A 19,582-nucleotide genomic window follows, 5' to 3' on the forward strand; every position below is an offset into this window, starting at 1 on the left:
TTGTTCAGTAAATTCCAGTTTTTGTTTCTCTCTGTCTTTGTATTGTAATGTGTACTTAGTAATACTGTCTAATACAATTCATATTTATCTCCAGGTATCAGCATCAACAGAGGCCTTTTGGCTTTGGGTAATGTGATCAGTGCCTTAGGCGATGAAAGCAAGAAAAATGCTTTTGTACCTTACAGAGACTCCAAACTTACCCGACTGCTGCAAGGTACGCTTACATTTACATCCTCATAAACAAAATCATAAGTGTCAGATTTTTCCCATCAAGCATCTGTATTTTAACAAGCCATAAAAACAACTCCATGACCTGTGATTTATTTATTTCCTTTAAAAAGCCTAAAGTTGTGTATTGTAAGTGGATTTGGCACCTGTGTGTAAACGTGAATTGAGTCTCTAGCAGTGAGGGTATCATTTGAGTCCACAGAGTCTTCAGTGTAGTCTGGACACGGTAACATTCACCAGCTGCCTACTGGCTGAAGAGTCTGCACCATGTGTCTGTGTTGAGCTGCATATGTAGAAACAGGCCTCCACCCTATCATTGAATTCCAGTCAGAGAGCCTGATGGGATTTTGCAAGAGTAGGTGCCTTGCACAGATGCCACCTAGCACTCGGACAGTAGTCAAGTAGATGTCTGTATTCCCTAAGTTTGAAGTGAGAGGTACGAATGGTACCAATGGAATGTGTCAATTGAATTTATTTAGTTTATATAGCGCCAAATCACAACAAAGTTGTCTCAAGGCTCTTCACACAAGGTCTAACCTTACCGACCACTGGAGCAAGCACACAGACGACAGTGGTAAGGAAAAACTCCCTCTAATGATACTGAGGAAGAAACCTCAAGCAGACATACTCAAAGGGGTGACCCTTTGCTTGGGCCATTCTAACAGTTACAAGGTTTTTGCAAAGTTTACAAAACATAACATGACCAAAGATGCAGCATTTGATGACAAGTCCACACAGGTATTCATTCCACAGGCAGGGGTCATCCAGCATTCCTCATGCCATCAGTGGGCCTGCTCCCACTGCAGAGTCCATTCCAAACACAGACTGCAGACTTCTGCTTCAGCCATGGCACCTTACGGTCAGTCCGGCACCCTGCAGTCTGCCGTCGTAAATTCTAGAATCCCACACCATGTCATCAGTAGCTTGGGCTGAGAGGAAAAAGAGCAGAATCAGTCAGCTGGAAAAAGTACACCTAAGATATAATTCAACAGGAAAGCAGAGTAAATACAAAGGTGGCGAACATGACCATGAAGATCACCACAGAGGAAACAAAAGCAAAGAACACAGGACAAACTGAAGCATCGCTCCACATCAGGATGTAAGCACAAATCATGTCAAGGAGATAAAGTACCTCAGGGTCTGTCTTCAGCCATGGTGGCAGAATGGGGAGAGAAACAGTCACACAGTGTTCCAAAGGGAGCCGAGCCCCAGGGCAGCTGGTACTGCCACAAAAAGGGATCCCCGTGCCTCTTTGGAGCAAGTAACCATTTGAAGTAATTCCATCTCTGCTGACTTATTATTTGTGTGTTTCATTAGATTCTTTGGGAGGCAACAGCCACACATTGATGATCGCATGCGTCAGTCCCGCAGACTCCAACATGGAGGAAACGATCAACACGCTGCGATATGCTGACAGAGCTCGCAAAATTAAAAACAAGCCCATCATCAATATTGATCCCACTGTTGCAGAAATGAAGCGTTTGAAACAACAGGTATTTAGAAAAGTTTTGAGTGCTTTGTAGTTATGCTTTTGACATTAAGCTTAATTTGTTGTTGTTGTTGTTGACCTGCAGGTCCAGGAGCTACAGGTGATGTTGCTTCATGCCCGTGGAGGTGTAGCGCCAGCCCTTTCTGGGTATTGCCCCCCACAAAGATGCATAATAAAAAATTTAATCGGTTTCTGTAATATGAGAGGTGTTCCGTTACTGTGTTTCAGTCCGGAGCCAGCTGAGAGCGTGACGAAGCTTGTGGAGATGAACCGGATGCTGCAGGATGAGAACAGTAAGCTGAGCAGAGAGCTGAGTGAGGCGGCCGGACAGACCGCCTTCATGTGTGAGAAGATCATCGCGGTGAGCAGCACCGCCTGAAGTGCTCTAATGGCTTGGATATGATGTGCTTTTATTTTGACATCCTAAATTGGAAAAAAAAAATCCTACTTTGCTTTACAGGCAGAGCAAGTCAACGAGAAACTTCAAAGCAAACTGGAGCAACTGCGAGCGCATGCAGCGTAAGTTTATACAGTCAGTGGGGACAAGCAGTTTACCGTTAGATTTTAAAACTACTTATGCATTTCTGAGGTCTTTCAATTAGTTCATAGTGGGGAAAGTTTAAGTGGTTGGGAAAACATCTTGCACTGCTGCTTGTCTCCAGTTGCGGCTAACGCATTTAAGAGCAGCGGTAATGTGTAATCAAGAAGTGTTCTTCAAGCGCTTGCATCCTTGCAAACCCGTAGCGACGCCTTGTCTCTGATGCATGGTGGCTTGAAAAGTGAAACTTGAGAAGTTTGACGTTTACACCAAACATTAACAAAAGCATATGAATCACAGCACACAGAAATAAAATGCTATGCTGGTGGGTGGAAAAACCACTACACTTTTTGGTATTGTTCACTGCACCCCAGTGGTGAATTGAGATGTCACCATCTTGCAGCAGTTGAAAACCTGAAAAATGCCCAATTGCAATATTATTGAGGGGGTGGGCAATACCAAAACTCAGAATGTATATACAAGCACTTAATTCCCAAACTGGTTAAAGTGTCTGTTCACTAGAGCCCAACCAATATATCAGTTGGGCTCTAGTGAATTAATTTTACTGCTGCACATTTTTCATAATCATTTCAGATGTACAGTGGATCTGAAGAAAGTGTTGGACACATTAGAGGACCAGGATTTAAAGGACAAAGTTGAGTTGATGCAGAACCTGCAAGAACTCATCTTAGAGCATAAGGTAGGGATGCTCAGGTCAGTTTGCCAAATTTTTAACCAAAAACGCAACCCTTGAATTCTTCCGAACATAACCCAGGGCTCCCACGTATCCTTCAAGTCATAAAAGGCCCTCAATTTATTAATCGAAAACCAGAAGGTCTTTATTGGTGTCATGTTTTCTTCTGACTTTGCAATTAATAATATCAAAATAAAGAACAGTATCAATTTATTTATTTATTTATTTATTTTCCTTTTTCTTTCATAAATTTGTGAAAGCCTGTCATGACTAGGGATGGGACAGCTAGACTTAATAGTTGACTACGACTAGCTAAGATCCAACTAGCCGACTATTTTTACAGACCTGCTGGAGCTGCCGCTGCTCCCTTCACTCAGTGATCAAAGTGTGTGAACCTCAACAGGTGAATTAGTCACCTCAAACGGACATCAATGTCTAGTAGATGAATGCAGGTTTTGTCTTCATGCTAATGGTGTTTTTTGTGATTTTGTGCTTATATTTGTTAAATAAATATTACCTTTGAGTTTCACCATGAAGATTCGAAATTGGCTGAATTTGGTCAGTGTCAAATTTAGTCTCCGACTAGCCAGCTAATGGTTTTCAGTAGGCATCCCAACCCTACTCCGAATGCCGCACAAAGTGATCTAGTGGAACCAATAACTCTTTGGTTGTCAGTGGAATGCACAGAATGGACACACTTTACTTTCAACTAGATAGATGTAACTTAAGACATGGGAAGTGTTGCCACACTGCAAAATCTTCCCTGAAAAGAAAATTTTTATTGAATTTACACAAATGAAGTAATAGCATCAACTATCAGTGGCTGCACGACAATCTAGACAACATTTGACATACAGGTTAAGTGAAGGCAGACGTCTGTCAGCTGCTGTAGTACCTTAAAGATTGGCAGTAAAAGTTACTTCTGGTTATCTTTTGTGTGTCTGTAAACCAAACAGAGATCCTGCTGGTTGCCTGAGTTTCTTCCCTATATTCATTAATTATCAATACAGACCTAATAATAATAAGAAAAGCCTCATTAATGAGACTGAAAGCTGTTATTTGGTCACTAATACCCGTAGATCAAACTGGACACATGCTGTTTGTGTTTGCAGAATGAGAGCACTGGCATCGCTGCTTCCATTGACGCTCTGATGGCTGGAGAGGACGCCACCGCTGACAGCAGTGGGACAAATTCAACAGATGACACTCCAGTGGTATATTGCTAGTCGAGCTTTGTCTTACACTGGATTTGTGGACAAGTGAATTTTTTTTTTTTCCTCAGCCGGCAGGACGGTAACGGTTTCTTGTCTGACATGTTTTTTTTTTCCGCAGGATGTCACAGGCTTCACTGGCAAAGACTTGCCAGAGGGCCTTGCAACCCATCATGCACTACGTCAGGCCCAGCTCTCCAAGGAGCTTTTTGAACTGAACAAAGTGTTGCTTTTGAAGGAGGCCTTTATGAAAAAAATGTGCGACAACAATAGTCAGCTGGAACCAATGCAGACAGAGCACCAAGTAAGAGGATTTCACATCTTTACATCTCTTCATTGCAGTTAAACGGACAATAAACAGTTTTACATCCTAATACAGCAGCCAGCAACAATTTTCTTTGTGAACACTGAGTGGCTTTCCCCTTCCTTCAGTCATGAAGAAACAGCACTACTCACTCACTGCTCACTGCATAGTTGTTGGGTTTACAGAAATGACTCTGACTTTATCTAAATTCTGGGACTTTTAGTGAAGCTTAGGGCTAGTGGCCGGCAGTCATCCTTAGTATTTGCTTAATGCTGACAAATTACACTGTATTTGTTGTCGTTCTTATGCCTGTTTCCGTTTTGTTTTTTTCCTCTCTGATTGAGGTGCGGCTCCATCCAGAGATGGGTGTGGTGTCTGTTTCTGAAACCCTCCTGTCCTGTGCACCAGCAACATTTCCTGTATATTTGTTTTTGTAAATTGTGTCTGTAGCATGGCCCAAGCAGAGGGTCACCTCTTTGAGTCTGGTGTGCTTGAGGTTTCTTCCTCAAATCGTCAGAGGGAGTTTTTTCTTACCACTGTTGCCTGTGTTCTTGCTCTGGGGGTTGGTAAGGTTAGACCTTACTTGTGTGAAGTGCCTTGAGGTAACTTTGTTGTGATTTGGCACTATATAAATTAAAATAAATTGAAATTGAAAAATGAAAATCATTTTTCACCCCATAATGACAACATGAGGTTTTTTTTTTTGCAAATTTGTTGAAAATAAAACCTCTGAACATACTAAATTGAATAGATCAGCATTTAAACATGTTTACTTTTCTTCCAATGGATCAGGAAGGTGGAAAGGAGTGGCAACTTTAACCAATGCTGTAAATTCCGAACACATATCAGAACATAAGGATAACGAAGGCAGATTTGTTATAGTTACAGACAAAATAGAAAGTATTGTGATAAGTTTCCTTACCATGTTATCATTAGATTTTAAACTGCTTATGCATTTCTGAGGACATTCATTTAGTTCATAGTGGGAAGTGTTTAAGTGGTTGGGAAAACATCTTGCACTGCTGCTTGTCTCCAGTTGTGGCTAATGTATTTAAGAGCAATGGTAATGGGTAATCAAGAATTTGGGCACTGACTGGTCCTTATATAAACATTTAGTTGATCTAATGAGAAAGTCCAGAGATTTTAATATGTGGTAGAGATTGTAACATCCGACTAAATCTGAAAATTGACTCATGAAATGGGAAATCGGACGCACAAAACATTACCAGGAAATTAAATACTTGGACGCGTGAGTTGGATTAAGAAAAATAACAGGAGGAGAATGTGTCCATCGACAGCGGGAGTTGAGGAAAAGTAGAAGGGTGGAAGTGGGAGCTGGCTGATATGATGGAGAAAAGAAAAGCAGACATTGTGTGTGCAAGAGACCAAGTGGAAGGGAAGTAAGAGCAGGAGCATAGGCAGTGGGTTCAAGTTGTTGTATCATGGTGAGGATAGGAAGAGAAATGGTGTTGGGGTCATTTTAAAGGAAGAGCATGTTGGAGGTGAAGCAAGTGTCCAGAAGGGTGAGTGTGAAGTTGGAAATTGAAGGGGTGATGATGAATATCATCAGTGCATATGCCCCATGGGTAGGTCGTGAGATAAAGGAGAAAGATGATTTTTGGAGTGAGTTAGATGAGGTGGTGGATAGTGAACACAAGCATGAAAGAGTGGTGAGAGGAGCGGACTTCAGTGGGCATGTTGGTGAAGGGAACAGAGGTGATGGAGTAATGGATAGATGTGGTATCAAGGGCAAGAAGGTGGAAGGACAGATGATTTTGCAGAAAGGATGGATATGGCTGTGGTGAACACCTACTTTAGGAAAATGGAGGAGCACAGGGTGACATGAGAGTGGAGGAAGGTTCAGGCAGGAGAGAGTGTAGCTACACACATAGGATGGTGGTTTGTGGGATGACATTAGAGCAGTGGTGGGCACAGCTCCACTAATCTGCTAACCGCTCATTATCAAAGCTAATGTTTTCATTATCGGATTAGCTTTTCAGATAACTTTGAAAACCATCAGCAGACCAGTTATCTTCCGATAAATTTTGATCCAGTAATTTTTAGACTAACATATTTTTGCAGGCAGGCATAAAAACATTTGTGAAGTCTGATATCAGAGATTTTAGTGCCTACCTGTTAAATGTTTTGTAGAAGACGTACAGTTCTATCCTCTGCAGACAGAGGAGAACCACTTACAGAAGAGAAAGAAAGCAAGAGGGAAAAAATAAAAAGCTCATTTCTCTTGACACCATACGAAGATGCCGGCAGTATCACCCAAGTCATCCAGAGGCATACAGTTTTAACTTATGGTTCAAATTTTAACCAAACTAATTTTGGACAAGTTATTTAAATTAACATCACGTCTGAAGTTTTATAAAGTGAAAATGCCAGCTGTATGTTTTACTTTTAAAGTATTGCACTATTTTTAAAGGTTTTAGTGTGGACATGCTGTCTCAGCAGTGCATTATGGGTAAAAGTTCACAATATGAGAAATGCATTTGAGACGCTCTGATCAGGCTCCACATGGACAACAGCATTAAACTATTTGTATATTGTGCCTAAAACTCTCATGAATATATTCTCTGGGTTTATAGATGTTGTTATTGCTTGCTTTATGTAAAAAATGCCAGAAGAAGCCCAGGTTGCTTCTCTGTTATTTTCAGGTGGAATCACTGTGAGCTGCAGTTGCTTCCTGTTTGCTCTTTAACGTCTTGCTTATGTCATACACTGTATGTCGCCTTTGTTCCAGAGTAATATATACAAGATGTCTGAAATTTGGTTTGCATTTATTAAATTCCACCCATCTTAAACAAAGCAGACACGGATTATTTATTTGGAATATTTGTTTTAGCAGATTTTCATAGTCTCTGCTGTCATCTACTGGCCAGTAGTGTTCATGGCAGTATTCACTACAAGTATTGAGATATCCCATAATCCTTTGCGCGCCAGAGAGTTGTTGCAGCCTCTTGCTGCAGGTGATGAAAAGAAATAAAAATGTACATTTTGGTTGTATAATGTTCATTACAATTGTTGTCGTGGATTCTCTCTCTGCTGTTTAAACCGCAGCAACCCTCTGACGTGCAAAGGATTATGGGTTAGGGTCTAAGTGTCTGGGTGCCAGTAGATGGCAGTGTTCTGTGCATTTTGACCCCGGTTATATCAGACGGAACCTTGTCAAATCACAACTTGACTTTTGGCTTTTGCAAATGGCTTTTTTTTTTTTTTTACATATGGAAAAAAAATGCCATATTTTACAAAAGCACATTTATATGGAAACACCAACACGTCACATTAACATGTTGGTTTTTACATAGAATGAATGAGTCAACCAATCAGTGTTAGTGGAAGCTCATTTTACTCATAATCCCTTTGGCATCTGTGTGTGTTTGTGCATTATTTAAAATTAAAAGATATGTGTTATTTTAATTTTGTACAAATGACTCATTGTTTGGGTTTGTGATCGTGGTGTTAAAAAAAGTTATCGTTAGCTGTAGCTTCCGATAAATGTTTGGGTGGCTTATCGGTTTAGTTTTATAAATAATAACTTTTCAATTAGCTGTTATCGAAGCTAACATTTTGGTTAGCTGTGCCCACCACTGCTTTAGAGGTAAAGGAGAAGAGTCAGAGCTCAACAAAGGATCTGATGGTGGAAGCTGAAGTAGGAAGACTGTTGTGTGAAATTCACTGAGCAGGTGTGAGAGGCAGTGGATGGAGGGGAAGTAATTTGGGACAACCGGAAAAGTACTGCAGATGTGGTGAGGGAGACAGCTAGGACAGTACTGGGGGTGACATCTGGATAGTGGAAGGAAGATGAGACTTGGTGGTGGAATGAAGATGTCCAGGAAAGCATAAGGAGAAAGAGGTTGACGAAAATGTTTTGGGATAGTCGGAGAGATGAAAGTAGACAGGAGTACAAGGAGATGCAGCATGTGGCAAAAGCAAAGGAAAAGGCATATAACAAACTGTACAAGAAGTTGAATAGTAAGGAAGGAGAAAAGGACTTACACCGATTGGCCAGACAAAGGAACAGTGCTGGAAAGGATGTGCAGAAGGTTAGGGTGGTAAAAGATGTAGATGGTAATGTGCTGACAAGCGAAGAGTGCGTGTTGAGAAGGTGGAGGGAGTATTTTGAGGAGCTGGTGAATGAAGAAAATGAGAGAGAGAGAAAAGGCTGGATGATGTGGAGAAAGTAAATCCGGAAGGATGAAGTGAGGGCTGCTATGAAAATTGGAAAGGTGGTTGGTCCTGATGACATTCCAGTGGAGGCATGAAAATTTCTAGGAGAGATGGTAGTGGTGTTTCTAACGATTGTTTAATAAATCTTGGAAAGTCAGAAGATGCCCAAGGAGTGGAGATGAAGTGTGCTGGTTACTATTTTTAAGAACAAGGGTGACATCCAGAGCTGCAGTAACTACAGAGGCACTGATTGTGTTGATCAACCAGAGCATGACATTGTGGGAATAGTGCAGTTACAAGGATTAGAAGTGGTGAAAGTAGATGAGTTTAAATACTTGGGGTCAACTGTCCAAAGTAGTGGAGAGTGTAGTAGAGAGGTGAAGAAGAGAGTGCAGGCAGGGTGGAGTGGGTGGAGAAAGGTAACAGGAGTGATTTGTGACCGAAGAATATCAGCAAGAGTCAAGGAGAAAGTTTACAAGACAGTAGTGAGACCTGCTATGTTGGATGACTTAGAGACAGTGGCAGTAAGAAAAAGACAGGAGGCAGAGCTGAAGATGTTGCGATTCTCTTTGGGAGTGACAATGGACAGGATTAGGAACAAACATATCATTTACACATTATTCACTTTGCATGTTTTTAGGAATCCGCTAGCTTAGCGTAGCTACTAGCTCTTAGCCGATTTAGCATGGCGGCTTCTCCTGTCTCTCCCGCACTTTTCTGCTCTGGGTGTGAAATGTTTAGTTATTCCTCAGCCTCCTTTAGCAGTAACGGTACTTGTAATAAGTGTAGCTTATTCGTAGCTTTGGAGGCCAGGCTGGGTGAATTGGAGACTCGGCTCCGCACCGTGGAAAATTCTACAGCTAGCCAGGCCCCTGTAGTCGGTGCGGACCAAGGTAGCTTAGCCACCGTTAGTTACCCCCTGGCAGATCCCGAGCAGCCGGGAAAGCAGGCTGACTGGGTGACTGTGAGGAGGAAGCGTAGCCCTAAACAGAAGCCCCGTGTACACCGCCAACCCGTTCACATCTCTAACCGTTTTTCCCCACTCGACGACTCACCCGCCGAGGATCAAACTCTGGTTATTGGCGACTCTGTTTTGCGAAATGTGAAGTTAGCGACACCAGCAACCATAGTCAATTGTCTTCCGGGGGCCAGAGCAGGCGACATTGAAGGAAATTTGAAACTGCTGGCTAAGGCTAAGCGTAAATTTGGTAAGATTGTAATTCACGTCGGCAGTAATGACACCCGGTTACGCCAATCGGAGGTCACTAAAATTAACATTAAATCGGTGTGTAACTTTGCAAAAACAATGTCGGACTCTGTAGTTTTCTCTGGGCCCCTCCCCAATCAGACCGGGAGTGACATGTTTAGCCGCATGTTCTCCTTGAATTGCTCGCTGTCTGAGTGGTGTCCAAAAAATGAGGTGGGCTTCATAGATAATGGCAAAGCTTCTGGGGAAAACCTGGTCTTGTTAGGAGAGACGGCATCCATCCCACTTTGGATGGAGCAGCTCTCATTTCTAGAAATCTGGCCAATTTTCTTAAATCCTCCAAACCGTGACTATCCAGGGTTGGGACCAGGAAGCAGAGTTGTAGTCTTACACACCTCTCTGCAGCTTCTCTCCCCCTGCCATCCCCTCATTACACCATCCCCGTAGAGACGGTGCCTGCTCCCAGACTACCAATAACCAGCAAAAATCTATTTAAGCATAAAAATTCAAAAAGAAAAAAATAATATAGCACCTTCAACTGCACCACAGACTAAAACAGTTAAATATGGTCTATTAAACATTAGGTCTCTCTCTTCTAAGTCCCTGTTGGTAAATGATATAATAATTGATCAACATATTGATTTATTCTGCCTTACAGAAACCTGGTTACAGCAGGATGAATATGTTAGTTTAAATGAGTCAACACCCCCGAGTCACACTAACTGTCAGAATGCTCGTAGCACGGGCCGGGGCGGAGGATTAGCAGCAATCTTCCATTCCAGCTTATTAATTAATCAAAAACCCAGACAGAGCTTTAATTCATTTGAAAGCTTGACTCTTAGTCTTGTCCATCCAAATTGGAAGTCCCAAAAACAAGTTTTATTTGTTATTATCTATCGTCCACCTGGTCGTTACTGTGAGTTTCTCTGTGAATTTTCAGACCTTTTGTCTGACTTAGTGCTTAGCTCAGATAAGATAATTATAGTGGGCGATTTTAACATCCACACAGATGCTGAGAATGACAGCCTCAACACTGCATTTAATCTATTATTAGACTCTATTGGCTTTGCTCAAAAAGTAAATGAGTCCACCCACCACTTTAATCATATCTTAGATCTTGTTCTGACTTATGGTATGGAAATAGAAGACTTAACAGTATTCCCTGAAAACTCCCTTCTGTCTGATCATTTCTTAATAACATTTACATTTACTCTGATGGACTACCCAGCAGTGGGGAATAAGTTTCATTACACTAGAAGTCTTTCAGAAAGCGCTGTAACTAGGTTTAAGGATATGATTCCTTCTTTATGTTCTCTAATGCCATATACCAACACAGTGCAGAGTACCTACCTAAACTCTGTAAGTGAGATAGAGTATCTCGTCAATAGTTTTACATCCTCATTGAAGACAACTTTGGATGCTGTAGCTCCTCTAAAAAAAGAGAGCTTTAAATCAGAAGTGCCTGACTCCGTGGTATAACTCAAACTCGTAGCTTAAAGCAGATAACCCGTAAGTTGGAGAGGAAATGGCGTCTCACTAATTTAGAAGATCTTCACTTAGCCTGGAAAAAGAGTCTGTTGCTCTATAAAAAAAAAAAGCCCTCCGTAAAGCTAGGACATCTTTCTACTCATCACTAATTGAAGAAAATAAGAACAACCCCAGGTTTCTTTTCAGCACTGTAGCCAGGCTGACAGAGTCAGAGCTCTATTGAGCTGAGTATTCCATTAACTTTAACTAGTAATGACTTCATGACTTTCTTTGCTAACAAAATTTTAACTATTAGAGAAAAAATTACTCATAACCATCCCAAAGACGTATCGTTATCTTTGGCTGCTTTCAGTGATGCCGGTATTTGGTTAGACTCTTTCTCTCCGATTGTTCTGTCTGAGTTATTTTCATTAGTTACTTCATCCAAACCATCAACATGTTTATTAGACCCCATTCCTACCAGGTTGCTCAAGGAAGCCCTACCATTATTTAATGCTTCGATCTTAAATATGATCAATCTATCTTTGTTAGTTGGCTATGTACCACAGGCTTTTAAGGTGGCAGTAATTAAACCATTACTTAAAAAGCCATCACTTGACCCAGCTATCTTAGCTAATTATAGGCCAATCTCCAACCTTCCTTTTCTCTCAAAAATTCTTGAAAGGGTAGTTGTAAAACAGCTAACTGATCATCTGCAGAGGAATGGTCTATTTGAAGAGTTTCAGTCAGGTTTTAGAATTCATCATAGTACAGAAACAGCATTAGTGAAGGTTACAAATGATCTTCTTATGGCCTCGGACAGTGGACTCATCTCTGTGCTTGTTCTGTTAGACCTCAGTGCTGCTTTTGATACTGTTGACCATAAAATTTTATTACAGAGATTAGAGCATGCCATAGGTATTAAAGGCACTGCGCTGCGGTGGTTTGAATCATATTTGTCTAATAGATTACAATTTGTTCATGTAAATGGGGAATCTTCGTCACAGACTAAAGTTAATTATGGAGTTCCACAAGGTTCTGTGCTAGGACCAATTTTATTCACTTTATACATGCTTCCCTTAGGCAGTATTATTAGACGGTATTGCTTAAATTTTCATTGTTACGCAGATGATACCCAGCTTTATCTATCCATGAAGCCAGAGGACACACACCAATTAGCTAAACTGCAGGATTGTCTTACAGACATAAAGACATGGATGACCTCTAATTTCCTGCTTTTAAACTCAGATAAAACTGAAGTTATTGTACTTGGCCCAACAAATCTTAGAAACATGGTGTCTAACCAGATCCTTACTCTGGATGGCATTACCCTGACCTCTAGTAATACTGTGAGAAATCTTGGAGTCATTTTTTATCAGGATATGTCATTCAAAGCGCATATTAAACAAATATGTAGGACTGCTTTTTTGCATTTACGCAATATCTCTAAAATCAGAAAGGTCTTGTCTCAGAGTGATGCTGAAAAACTAATTCATGCATTTATTTCCTCTAGGCTGGACTATTGTAATTCATTATTATCAGGTTGTCCTAAAAGTTCCCTAAAAAGCCTTCAGTTAATTCAAAATGCTGCAGCTAGAGTACTGACGGGGACTAGGAGAGAGCATATCTCACCCATATTGGCCTCTCTTCATTGGCTTCCTGTTAATTCTAGAATAGAATTTAAAATTCTTCTTCTTACTTATAAGGTTTTGAATAATCAGGTCCCATCTTATCTTAGGGACCTCGTAGTACCATATCACCCCAATAGAGCGCTTCGCTCTCAGACTGCAGGCTTACTTGTAGTTCCTAGGGTTTGTAAGAGTAGAATGGGAGGCAGAGCCTTCAGCTTTCAGGCTCCTCTCCTGTGGAACCAGCTCCCAATTCAGATCAGGGAGACAGACACCCTCTCTACTTTTAAGATTAGGCTTAAAACTTTCTTTTTTGCTAAAGCTTATAGTTAGGGCTGGATCAGGTGACCCTGAACCATCCCTTAGTTATGCTGCTATAGACGTAGACTGCTGGGGGGTTCCCATGATGCACTGTTTCTTTCTCTTTTTGCTCTGTATGCACCACTCTGCATTTAATCATTAGTGATCGATCTCTGCTCCCCTCCACAGCATGTCTTTTTCCTGGTTCTCTCCCTCAGCCCCAACCAGTCCCAGCAGAGGACTGCCCCTCCCTGAGCCTGGTTCTGCTGGAGGTTTCTTCCTGTTAAAAGGGAGTTTTTCCTTCCCACTGTAGCCAAGTGCTTGCTCACAGGGGGTCGTTTTGACCGTTGGGGTTTTACATAATTATTGTATGGCCTTGCCTTACAATATAAAGCGCCTTGGGGCAACCGTTTGTTGTGATTTGGCGCTATATAAAAAAATTGATTGATTGATATCAGAGGGACGGCTCAGGTGGGATGGTTTGGCGACAAAGTGAGAAAGGTGAGATTGAGGTGGTCTGGACATGTACAGAAGAGGGACCCAGGGTATATAGGGAGAAGGCTGCTGAGGATGGAGCCACCAGGCAGGAGGAGAAGAGGGAGGCCAAAGAGGAGGTTTCTGGATGTGCTGAGGGAGGGCATGCCGGTGGTTGGTGAGTAGGCGTGGGCCGGTAAGAGATTTCTTTGGTATGATAACAGTGGGCAAAAATACTGCGGTTTCATGGTATTATGTATAGCTTTAAAATGTGCTTTAACAACATGGCCATCTGCATATGACCCGCATGTGATTCAGGCGCACTAATTGACGCTATGTCTACTGTTACCGTTATGAGCACTATACCACTGATAACTTTAGAGAAAATACCAAAATAATAGTCACTCTTTTAGACATGTAGCATCTGCCCCGTGGGAAACATGACTTACTTGCTTAGGGAGAAACGTCGCTGGAATAAGGTCTGGAACTCCGGATGCTCAATATTGGCCCAGCTTCACCAACAAAGTGCTTGGAATAGATGCATTTGTCCTTCTTGACATGTTTGTGGGAGAAATTTGGTCGACCACAAGCACGACTCGAGTCCACCACTTGTACTTCTCAGTGTTTTCAAGGATGGGATAAAGTTTACTCCTTCCATGTAATCCTTTGCGGGTATCTTGAATCGCTCCGCGTCCGACACAGGCCATAGTTGCAGTGCTTTGTTGCCACCATTTTTGGCTTGAAGGACTATTCCCGGTAAAATAAAACGAAAAAGCCGACTTGGTCCTTTTCGACGGATGGAAAAGTTCAGCACAGGCTTCACCTCCTTCAGCCATGATGCAGAGCTCACTAACGATAGCTGCCTGTTTGTAAACAGAGACAGAGGTGCGTGCCAGGGGGAAGGGCGGCAGCGGCTGCCTCCGCTATACCTGTCAAGAATTCTCATAACCTGCTCATACGGTAGGGACGGTATAGCGGGAAATTTTAGTGGTTTGATGCCGTGGCTTTTTCATACTGTGAAACCGGTTATTGGCTCATGTCTATTGGTGAGACAGAGGAAGATACAGAGGACAGGGAGAGATGGAAACAATTGATCTGCTGTGGCGCCCCCTAATGTTAGCAGCCAGAAGGAGGTGGGGATTTTAGACGTGTGGAAAGAGATCATTCAGATGAGTCAAAATTACTCATCCGCTCACAGTGTCTACTCATGCATCAATTACTTTTTTATGCATAAGATATCTTTTTAGGGTAACTGTGATATTGGACCCAGTACTGTCTCAGACCACGGTTCCATAATATTAAGTCCACTCTCTGGAGACTGAATTCAAACATAATGAATAACCCATTTATTAAAGAAAAATGGAGAAGTGAAATTAAATTGTATTTAGAAAGTAACTATAATTAGGAAGTGACTCCACCTATTCTCTGGAATGCATTAAAATTGGTGATTATGGCTAAAATGATATCCATCTCCTCGTAAAAGAAGAAAATTAGAGAATAAAAACTCAAAATCACACACTGTCATCTTCAGCCACTTGTCAATCAAAATCTACAAACATCTTGATCTGACAGTTTTTCAGCCTCGTGGTTCTCACTTTTGATGCGAGTCTGACGTTATCAACTGTCATGGTTGGCTGGTATAATCCTAATCCCTTATGTTGGACATGTTTGTTTATGTAGTCTGCTGTTTATACTGCCCACCCTGAGTCTTAAATAACATTAAAAAAAAAAACTTTTGAATCACAGTTAAATATTTTTTGCTTTTACTGTTTTGATATGTTCACTTATCTAACAGGTCATAACTCGTATTTTGCCTTTTGACCCACAGAAAAACATTCAGTCTCTTCAGACTGCCTTGGACTCCCTGCTGAAGGAGAAAGAGGAGCTCGTTCTGGCACTTCAGTCTGCAAAAAAAGACAACAATCAGGCAAAGTATGAATACTGCTGGAGTTTAGAGTGGTGGATTTATTTGGGTCTGCAGCAACAAAAGTAGTTTTATCTCTGAAATTTTTAAAATAAACTGAGATTTCACGTTTCACACCACATATGCTGGTCTTTTGTCTAGGGTGAGTGAACAGCGCAGGAAGAGGCTGCTGGAGCTTGAGGGCCAACTTGTCGAAATGAAGAAGAAGCTGTCGGAACAGTCCAGACTTCTGAAACTCAGAGAGTCCTCTGTGCAAAACGTGAACAAGCTGACGCAGGAGATTCAGGTGACCGCTGATTTTCTCTCCGTGTTCTGTTAAGGGTGGGAATCTTCTCTGTCCATCCTTACATGAAACCTGAAAGATGAACTCAAACCATTTGGTGGGTTTCACTAAAGCTTCATGCAGTAGTAGCACACTATATGATTTAGCATATTCAAGGGTAGAAAACTGGAGGGAGGGATACATCCTGTTTCTCATTTACATTGACGGAGGTTGACCAGTCTGTTATTTTAAACCTTTAATCACACAAGATTTGTTACCACCAATATATAATATATGCAAGTAACTAGAGGCGATTGATCCAGGGAGGGCAGGTGTTTGGTGGTTCTCCAATGGGAGACATTGAACATTTGGAGATGATAGTCGAGGAGTTAAAGCAGTGGGTTTGTAACCAGAGGATCTTCTTTTCAAGTCCTGGTAGACCTGAAAATCACACAAGGCCTGTGTGCATGGTTGTTACTCCTGGTGTGTAGTCAACACACTGACATCGGTGTATGAATGTGAGGCATTACTGTAAAGTGCTTTGGCCATAAGCGTGTTGTGTGTGTATTTACAGTCCATTTACCTCTTCCTTGACTTGGATGCTACCAGTCACCTAGGGCGATAACTGGATGTCTTTGGTACTAGATCTCTTGAGGATCCTTAGGTGCTGCTGGCATGATTTTGTGCCAAACTAGCAGTTACTTGGGGAGACTAAGATGACCAGCATCTCTTGCATTGTGAGGGAGCGGCAGCTTTGACATTTTGGCCATGTGGCTTGTTTCCCTGTGTGTGATCCAGCACACAGGTGTCTGAGTTGAGGACCCCGGTAGCTGGAGAAGGCTACGGACACACCCATGCTTCATGTGGCTTCAGCAGGTACAGTAGATGGTTCTTGCTGGAGATGTGGGGGTTTACCGGTTATCTGCCTGGGTGGTTCCGTGGTGTTGCAGACGGAGCACACGCTCTCAGACTGGACTTGAATGTGATCTTGATGACAGATCCTGGTGGAGCTGACTGTGCATTCACACCAAGTACTGTAAAGTGACTATCTAAAATTCTTTCTCCTCAGGCTATGAAGTCTCAGCGCACACAGCTGATGAGGCAGATGAAAGAGGACTCTGAGAAATTTAGAGTCTGGAAGAGCAAAAAGGACAGGGAAGTCCTTCAGCTGAAGGAGAAGGTAGGTCTCACGTATAAATGTTCAAGTCCTCTGCACGCAGTCCGTACTTTACTTTTATCTGTTTCACAGGATCGTAAGCGCCAGTACGAGCTTCTGAAGATGGAGAGGGACTTCCAGAAGCAGGCCAACGTTCTGCGTCGCAAAACTGAGGAGGTGAAGAAGCTCTGCTGCTGCACATGTGGTCTCATTTATTCAGTCTCAGAATCAGTGTTGCTTTTTGTTTTGTAGAAAGCAGTGAACATGTGGGTGATGTGTTTTAGTTGTTGCACTAAGCTGTTAGTGGCCTCTGGTGTTATGTAGCTGTTGATCAGGAGTGTGTTCCCACAGGCGGCGGCTGCAAACAAGCGGCTCAAAGACGCCCTGCAGAAGAGAAGCGAAGGAGCCAAGAAACGCAAAGAGCCCCTGAACAGAGGGATGGACGGGGCTGCTGCGAGGGTGAAGGTAGGGAAGTGTGATTGTCATGCTCTTGAGCTGTTTATTTATTGCCCACGTGCAGTGCATGCTGGGAGAACGCTGAAAGACGTGGATGCTCAGCTTTGTGTTTGTGTCCAGGCCTGGTTACTGAATGAAGTGGAGGTGATGGTGAGCACAGAGGAAGCCCAGCGCCACCTGAAGGATCTTCTGGAGGACCGAAAGATTCTGGCACAAGAGATCAGCCAGCTCAAACAGCAGATCGAGGTGGGGGATCGACCCGTCCCCAAAATAAGGGTGAGAGACACGTTTTCTGATTGTCAAGGCTTCACCAACAGCACACAAAATCTGCATTAGAATCACTTTTCCTTTTGTGGTTTCCTTCTGTGCAGCGCCGGACACTAATAATGTCTGAACTGACCATTCAAAGGGTGCTGGAGACGTCCCTGTCCAAGCAGCTGGAGAACATGGAGACAGAAATGGACCTCAGGTGAGTCTGCAAGATCAGCTTTGCTCTTTCAGTGGTGTGATTCTCCCGGATAAATCCGGCTTTTCCAACATGAACGTCATGTGCACATGCCAGGTCGGTGTTGGTAAACATAATGACCGCTTGCCGCTGTGTCAGCCTTTTTGTGCCACTGATTCATGTCACTCCACAATTAGTCAATTCATTTGTCCTGATGAGCCTGCAGTCTCTGGGCACGTGCGGCAAACAATTTCTTTCTTAGCTGAAGCCGACAGTGAGACAAAATAAAAAGAGATATAAAAAAAAAATTCTGAATTCTGCTCCAAACATGACCTGGTAAATTATGCTTAAGAATAACTCCTCAGCATGGTTAAACCAAGACGCAGAGCAAGCAAGACAGGAGAAACATATTCCGTGCCCAACAGTCAAGTGAATAGCTTCAGCTGAGAAGACTGATGGGAACACAGATGATTCAGGTAGGCAAAGCCAGTATTGTCGTTCCTTTTTATGTGCAGGTCTACTTAAACTTAATCAAGTCATCCATTGATCATTTTGGCGTGGTGCCGTTAACATTAATGTTAAACAGTGCAAGCCAGATTAGCAAGAAGCTAGTGAACCCTGAACGTTTACGGCTCCACTGTTTTTTCACACATTTTGAACACACAGATGAGTAAATTAAGTACTTTGATTTATTTATTGGTGCTGTTTTGGAAGTGCGCCCTTTCTCACACTCTCGTGCAGCAAATCGAACGTACCTCTGCCATGGCGTTTAAAGGCAGTCGGCATCCTTATTGTTGCATTTGCTGTCACCTTAAGCATCTGTCTGTTATCGCAGCACTAAAACTGTCTGATCACACAAGTGATGACAAAATTAAGTACTTTTATTTATTTGTTGGTTGCATTTTGGAAAGGAAATGCAGTCTTTCACAAAACCTACCTTTGTGCAGGAAATCAAACGTACCTCTCTTCTACGGTGGATAACGGCAGTCAGCATTCTACTATTGCGTAGCTGCCACCTTCTGCATCAGTCCATTATAGCAGAACTAAATCCTCTCGATGAGGCCAGTGTCTTTCAAGTAATTAAAAAGCCAACACTTCCCCCTCCCACTTGACTCTATCTTTAAAATACTTCCTACAGAAACTTCTTTCAGGCCTGTTCTTCTGAAGTCTGAGAGAAGCTCTTGCCTTTCTCTGGAATATTTATTATAATACATGAGGACATGCTGCGCTGTCTCTGGCTGTGGACATTCATAACATCCTGATGCTTTACTAGGAGAAGAGTACTGCTGAAGAAAGGTATGACCAATTCTCTGTCTAGCAACAGTGAATTCAATGGTAAATGATGCCTCACATTCACCCTGATGTGAGGGGTGAATGTGAGGCCATACAAAGGGCTCACTACACACAGGGAGCAATAGGGGATTAAAGACCTTGCCTAAGGGCCTTTAGTGATTTTACAGTCAGGCTGGGATTTGAACCGAGGCTCTTCTGTTCTCAAGGCCAGTGCCTTAACCACTCGACCATCACCTCCCCTGACGATCACTTCATCCTTAATTTTCCACCCTTCTACAGTTATTTACTGAATCTGTTGCTCGACTAGCTATTGAAAATAAAAGCCTACCC

General features: G+C 42.4%; 1 protein-coding gene across 1 annotated transcript in view; it reads left to right on the plus strand.

The window, feature by feature from the left end:
- Window positions 1-19,582, plus strand: part of kif4 (kinesin family member 4) — a 65,434-nt gene that overhangs the window by 20,619 nt on the left and 25,233 nt on the right. Inside the window, exons 8-22 of the mRNA XM_034177660.1 lie at window positions 95-214; window positions 1,546-1,721; window positions 1,803-1,864; window positions 1,946-2,078; window positions 2,178-2,236; window positions 2,850-2,955; window positions 4,062-4,163; window positions 4,282-4,464; window positions 15,545-15,648; window positions 15,782-15,926; window positions 16,972-17,082; window positions 17,152-17,235; window positions 17,410-17,523; window positions 17,635-17,790; window positions 17,886-17,983. Coding sequence (XP_034033551.1) covers window positions 95-214; window positions 1,546-1,721; window positions 1,803-1,864; window positions 1,946-2,078; window positions 2,178-2,236; window positions 2,850-2,955; window positions 4,062-4,163; window positions 4,282-4,464; window positions 15,545-15,648; window positions 15,782-15,926; window positions 16,972-17,082; window positions 17,152-17,235; window positions 17,410-17,523; window positions 17,635-17,790; window positions 17,886-17,983 — 1,753 coding nt within the window. The remainder of the gene's footprint in view (window positions 1-94; window positions 215-1,545; window positions 1,722-1,802; window positions 1,865-1,945; window positions 2,079-2,177; window positions 2,237-2,849; window positions 2,956-4,061; window positions 4,164-4,281; window positions 4,465-15,544; window positions 15,649-15,781; window positions 15,927-16,971; window positions 17,083-17,151; window positions 17,236-17,409; window positions 17,524-17,634; window positions 17,791-17,885; window positions 17,984-19,582) is intronic.

The sequence above is a fragment of the Thalassophryne amazonica genome, chromosome 9, assembly GCF_902500255.1.
Source record: "Thalassophryne amazonica chromosome 9, fThaAma1.1, whole genome shotgun sequence".
NCBI lineage: Eukaryota > Metazoa > Chordata > Actinopteri > Batrachoidiformes > Batrachoididae > Thalassophryne > Thalassophryne amazonica.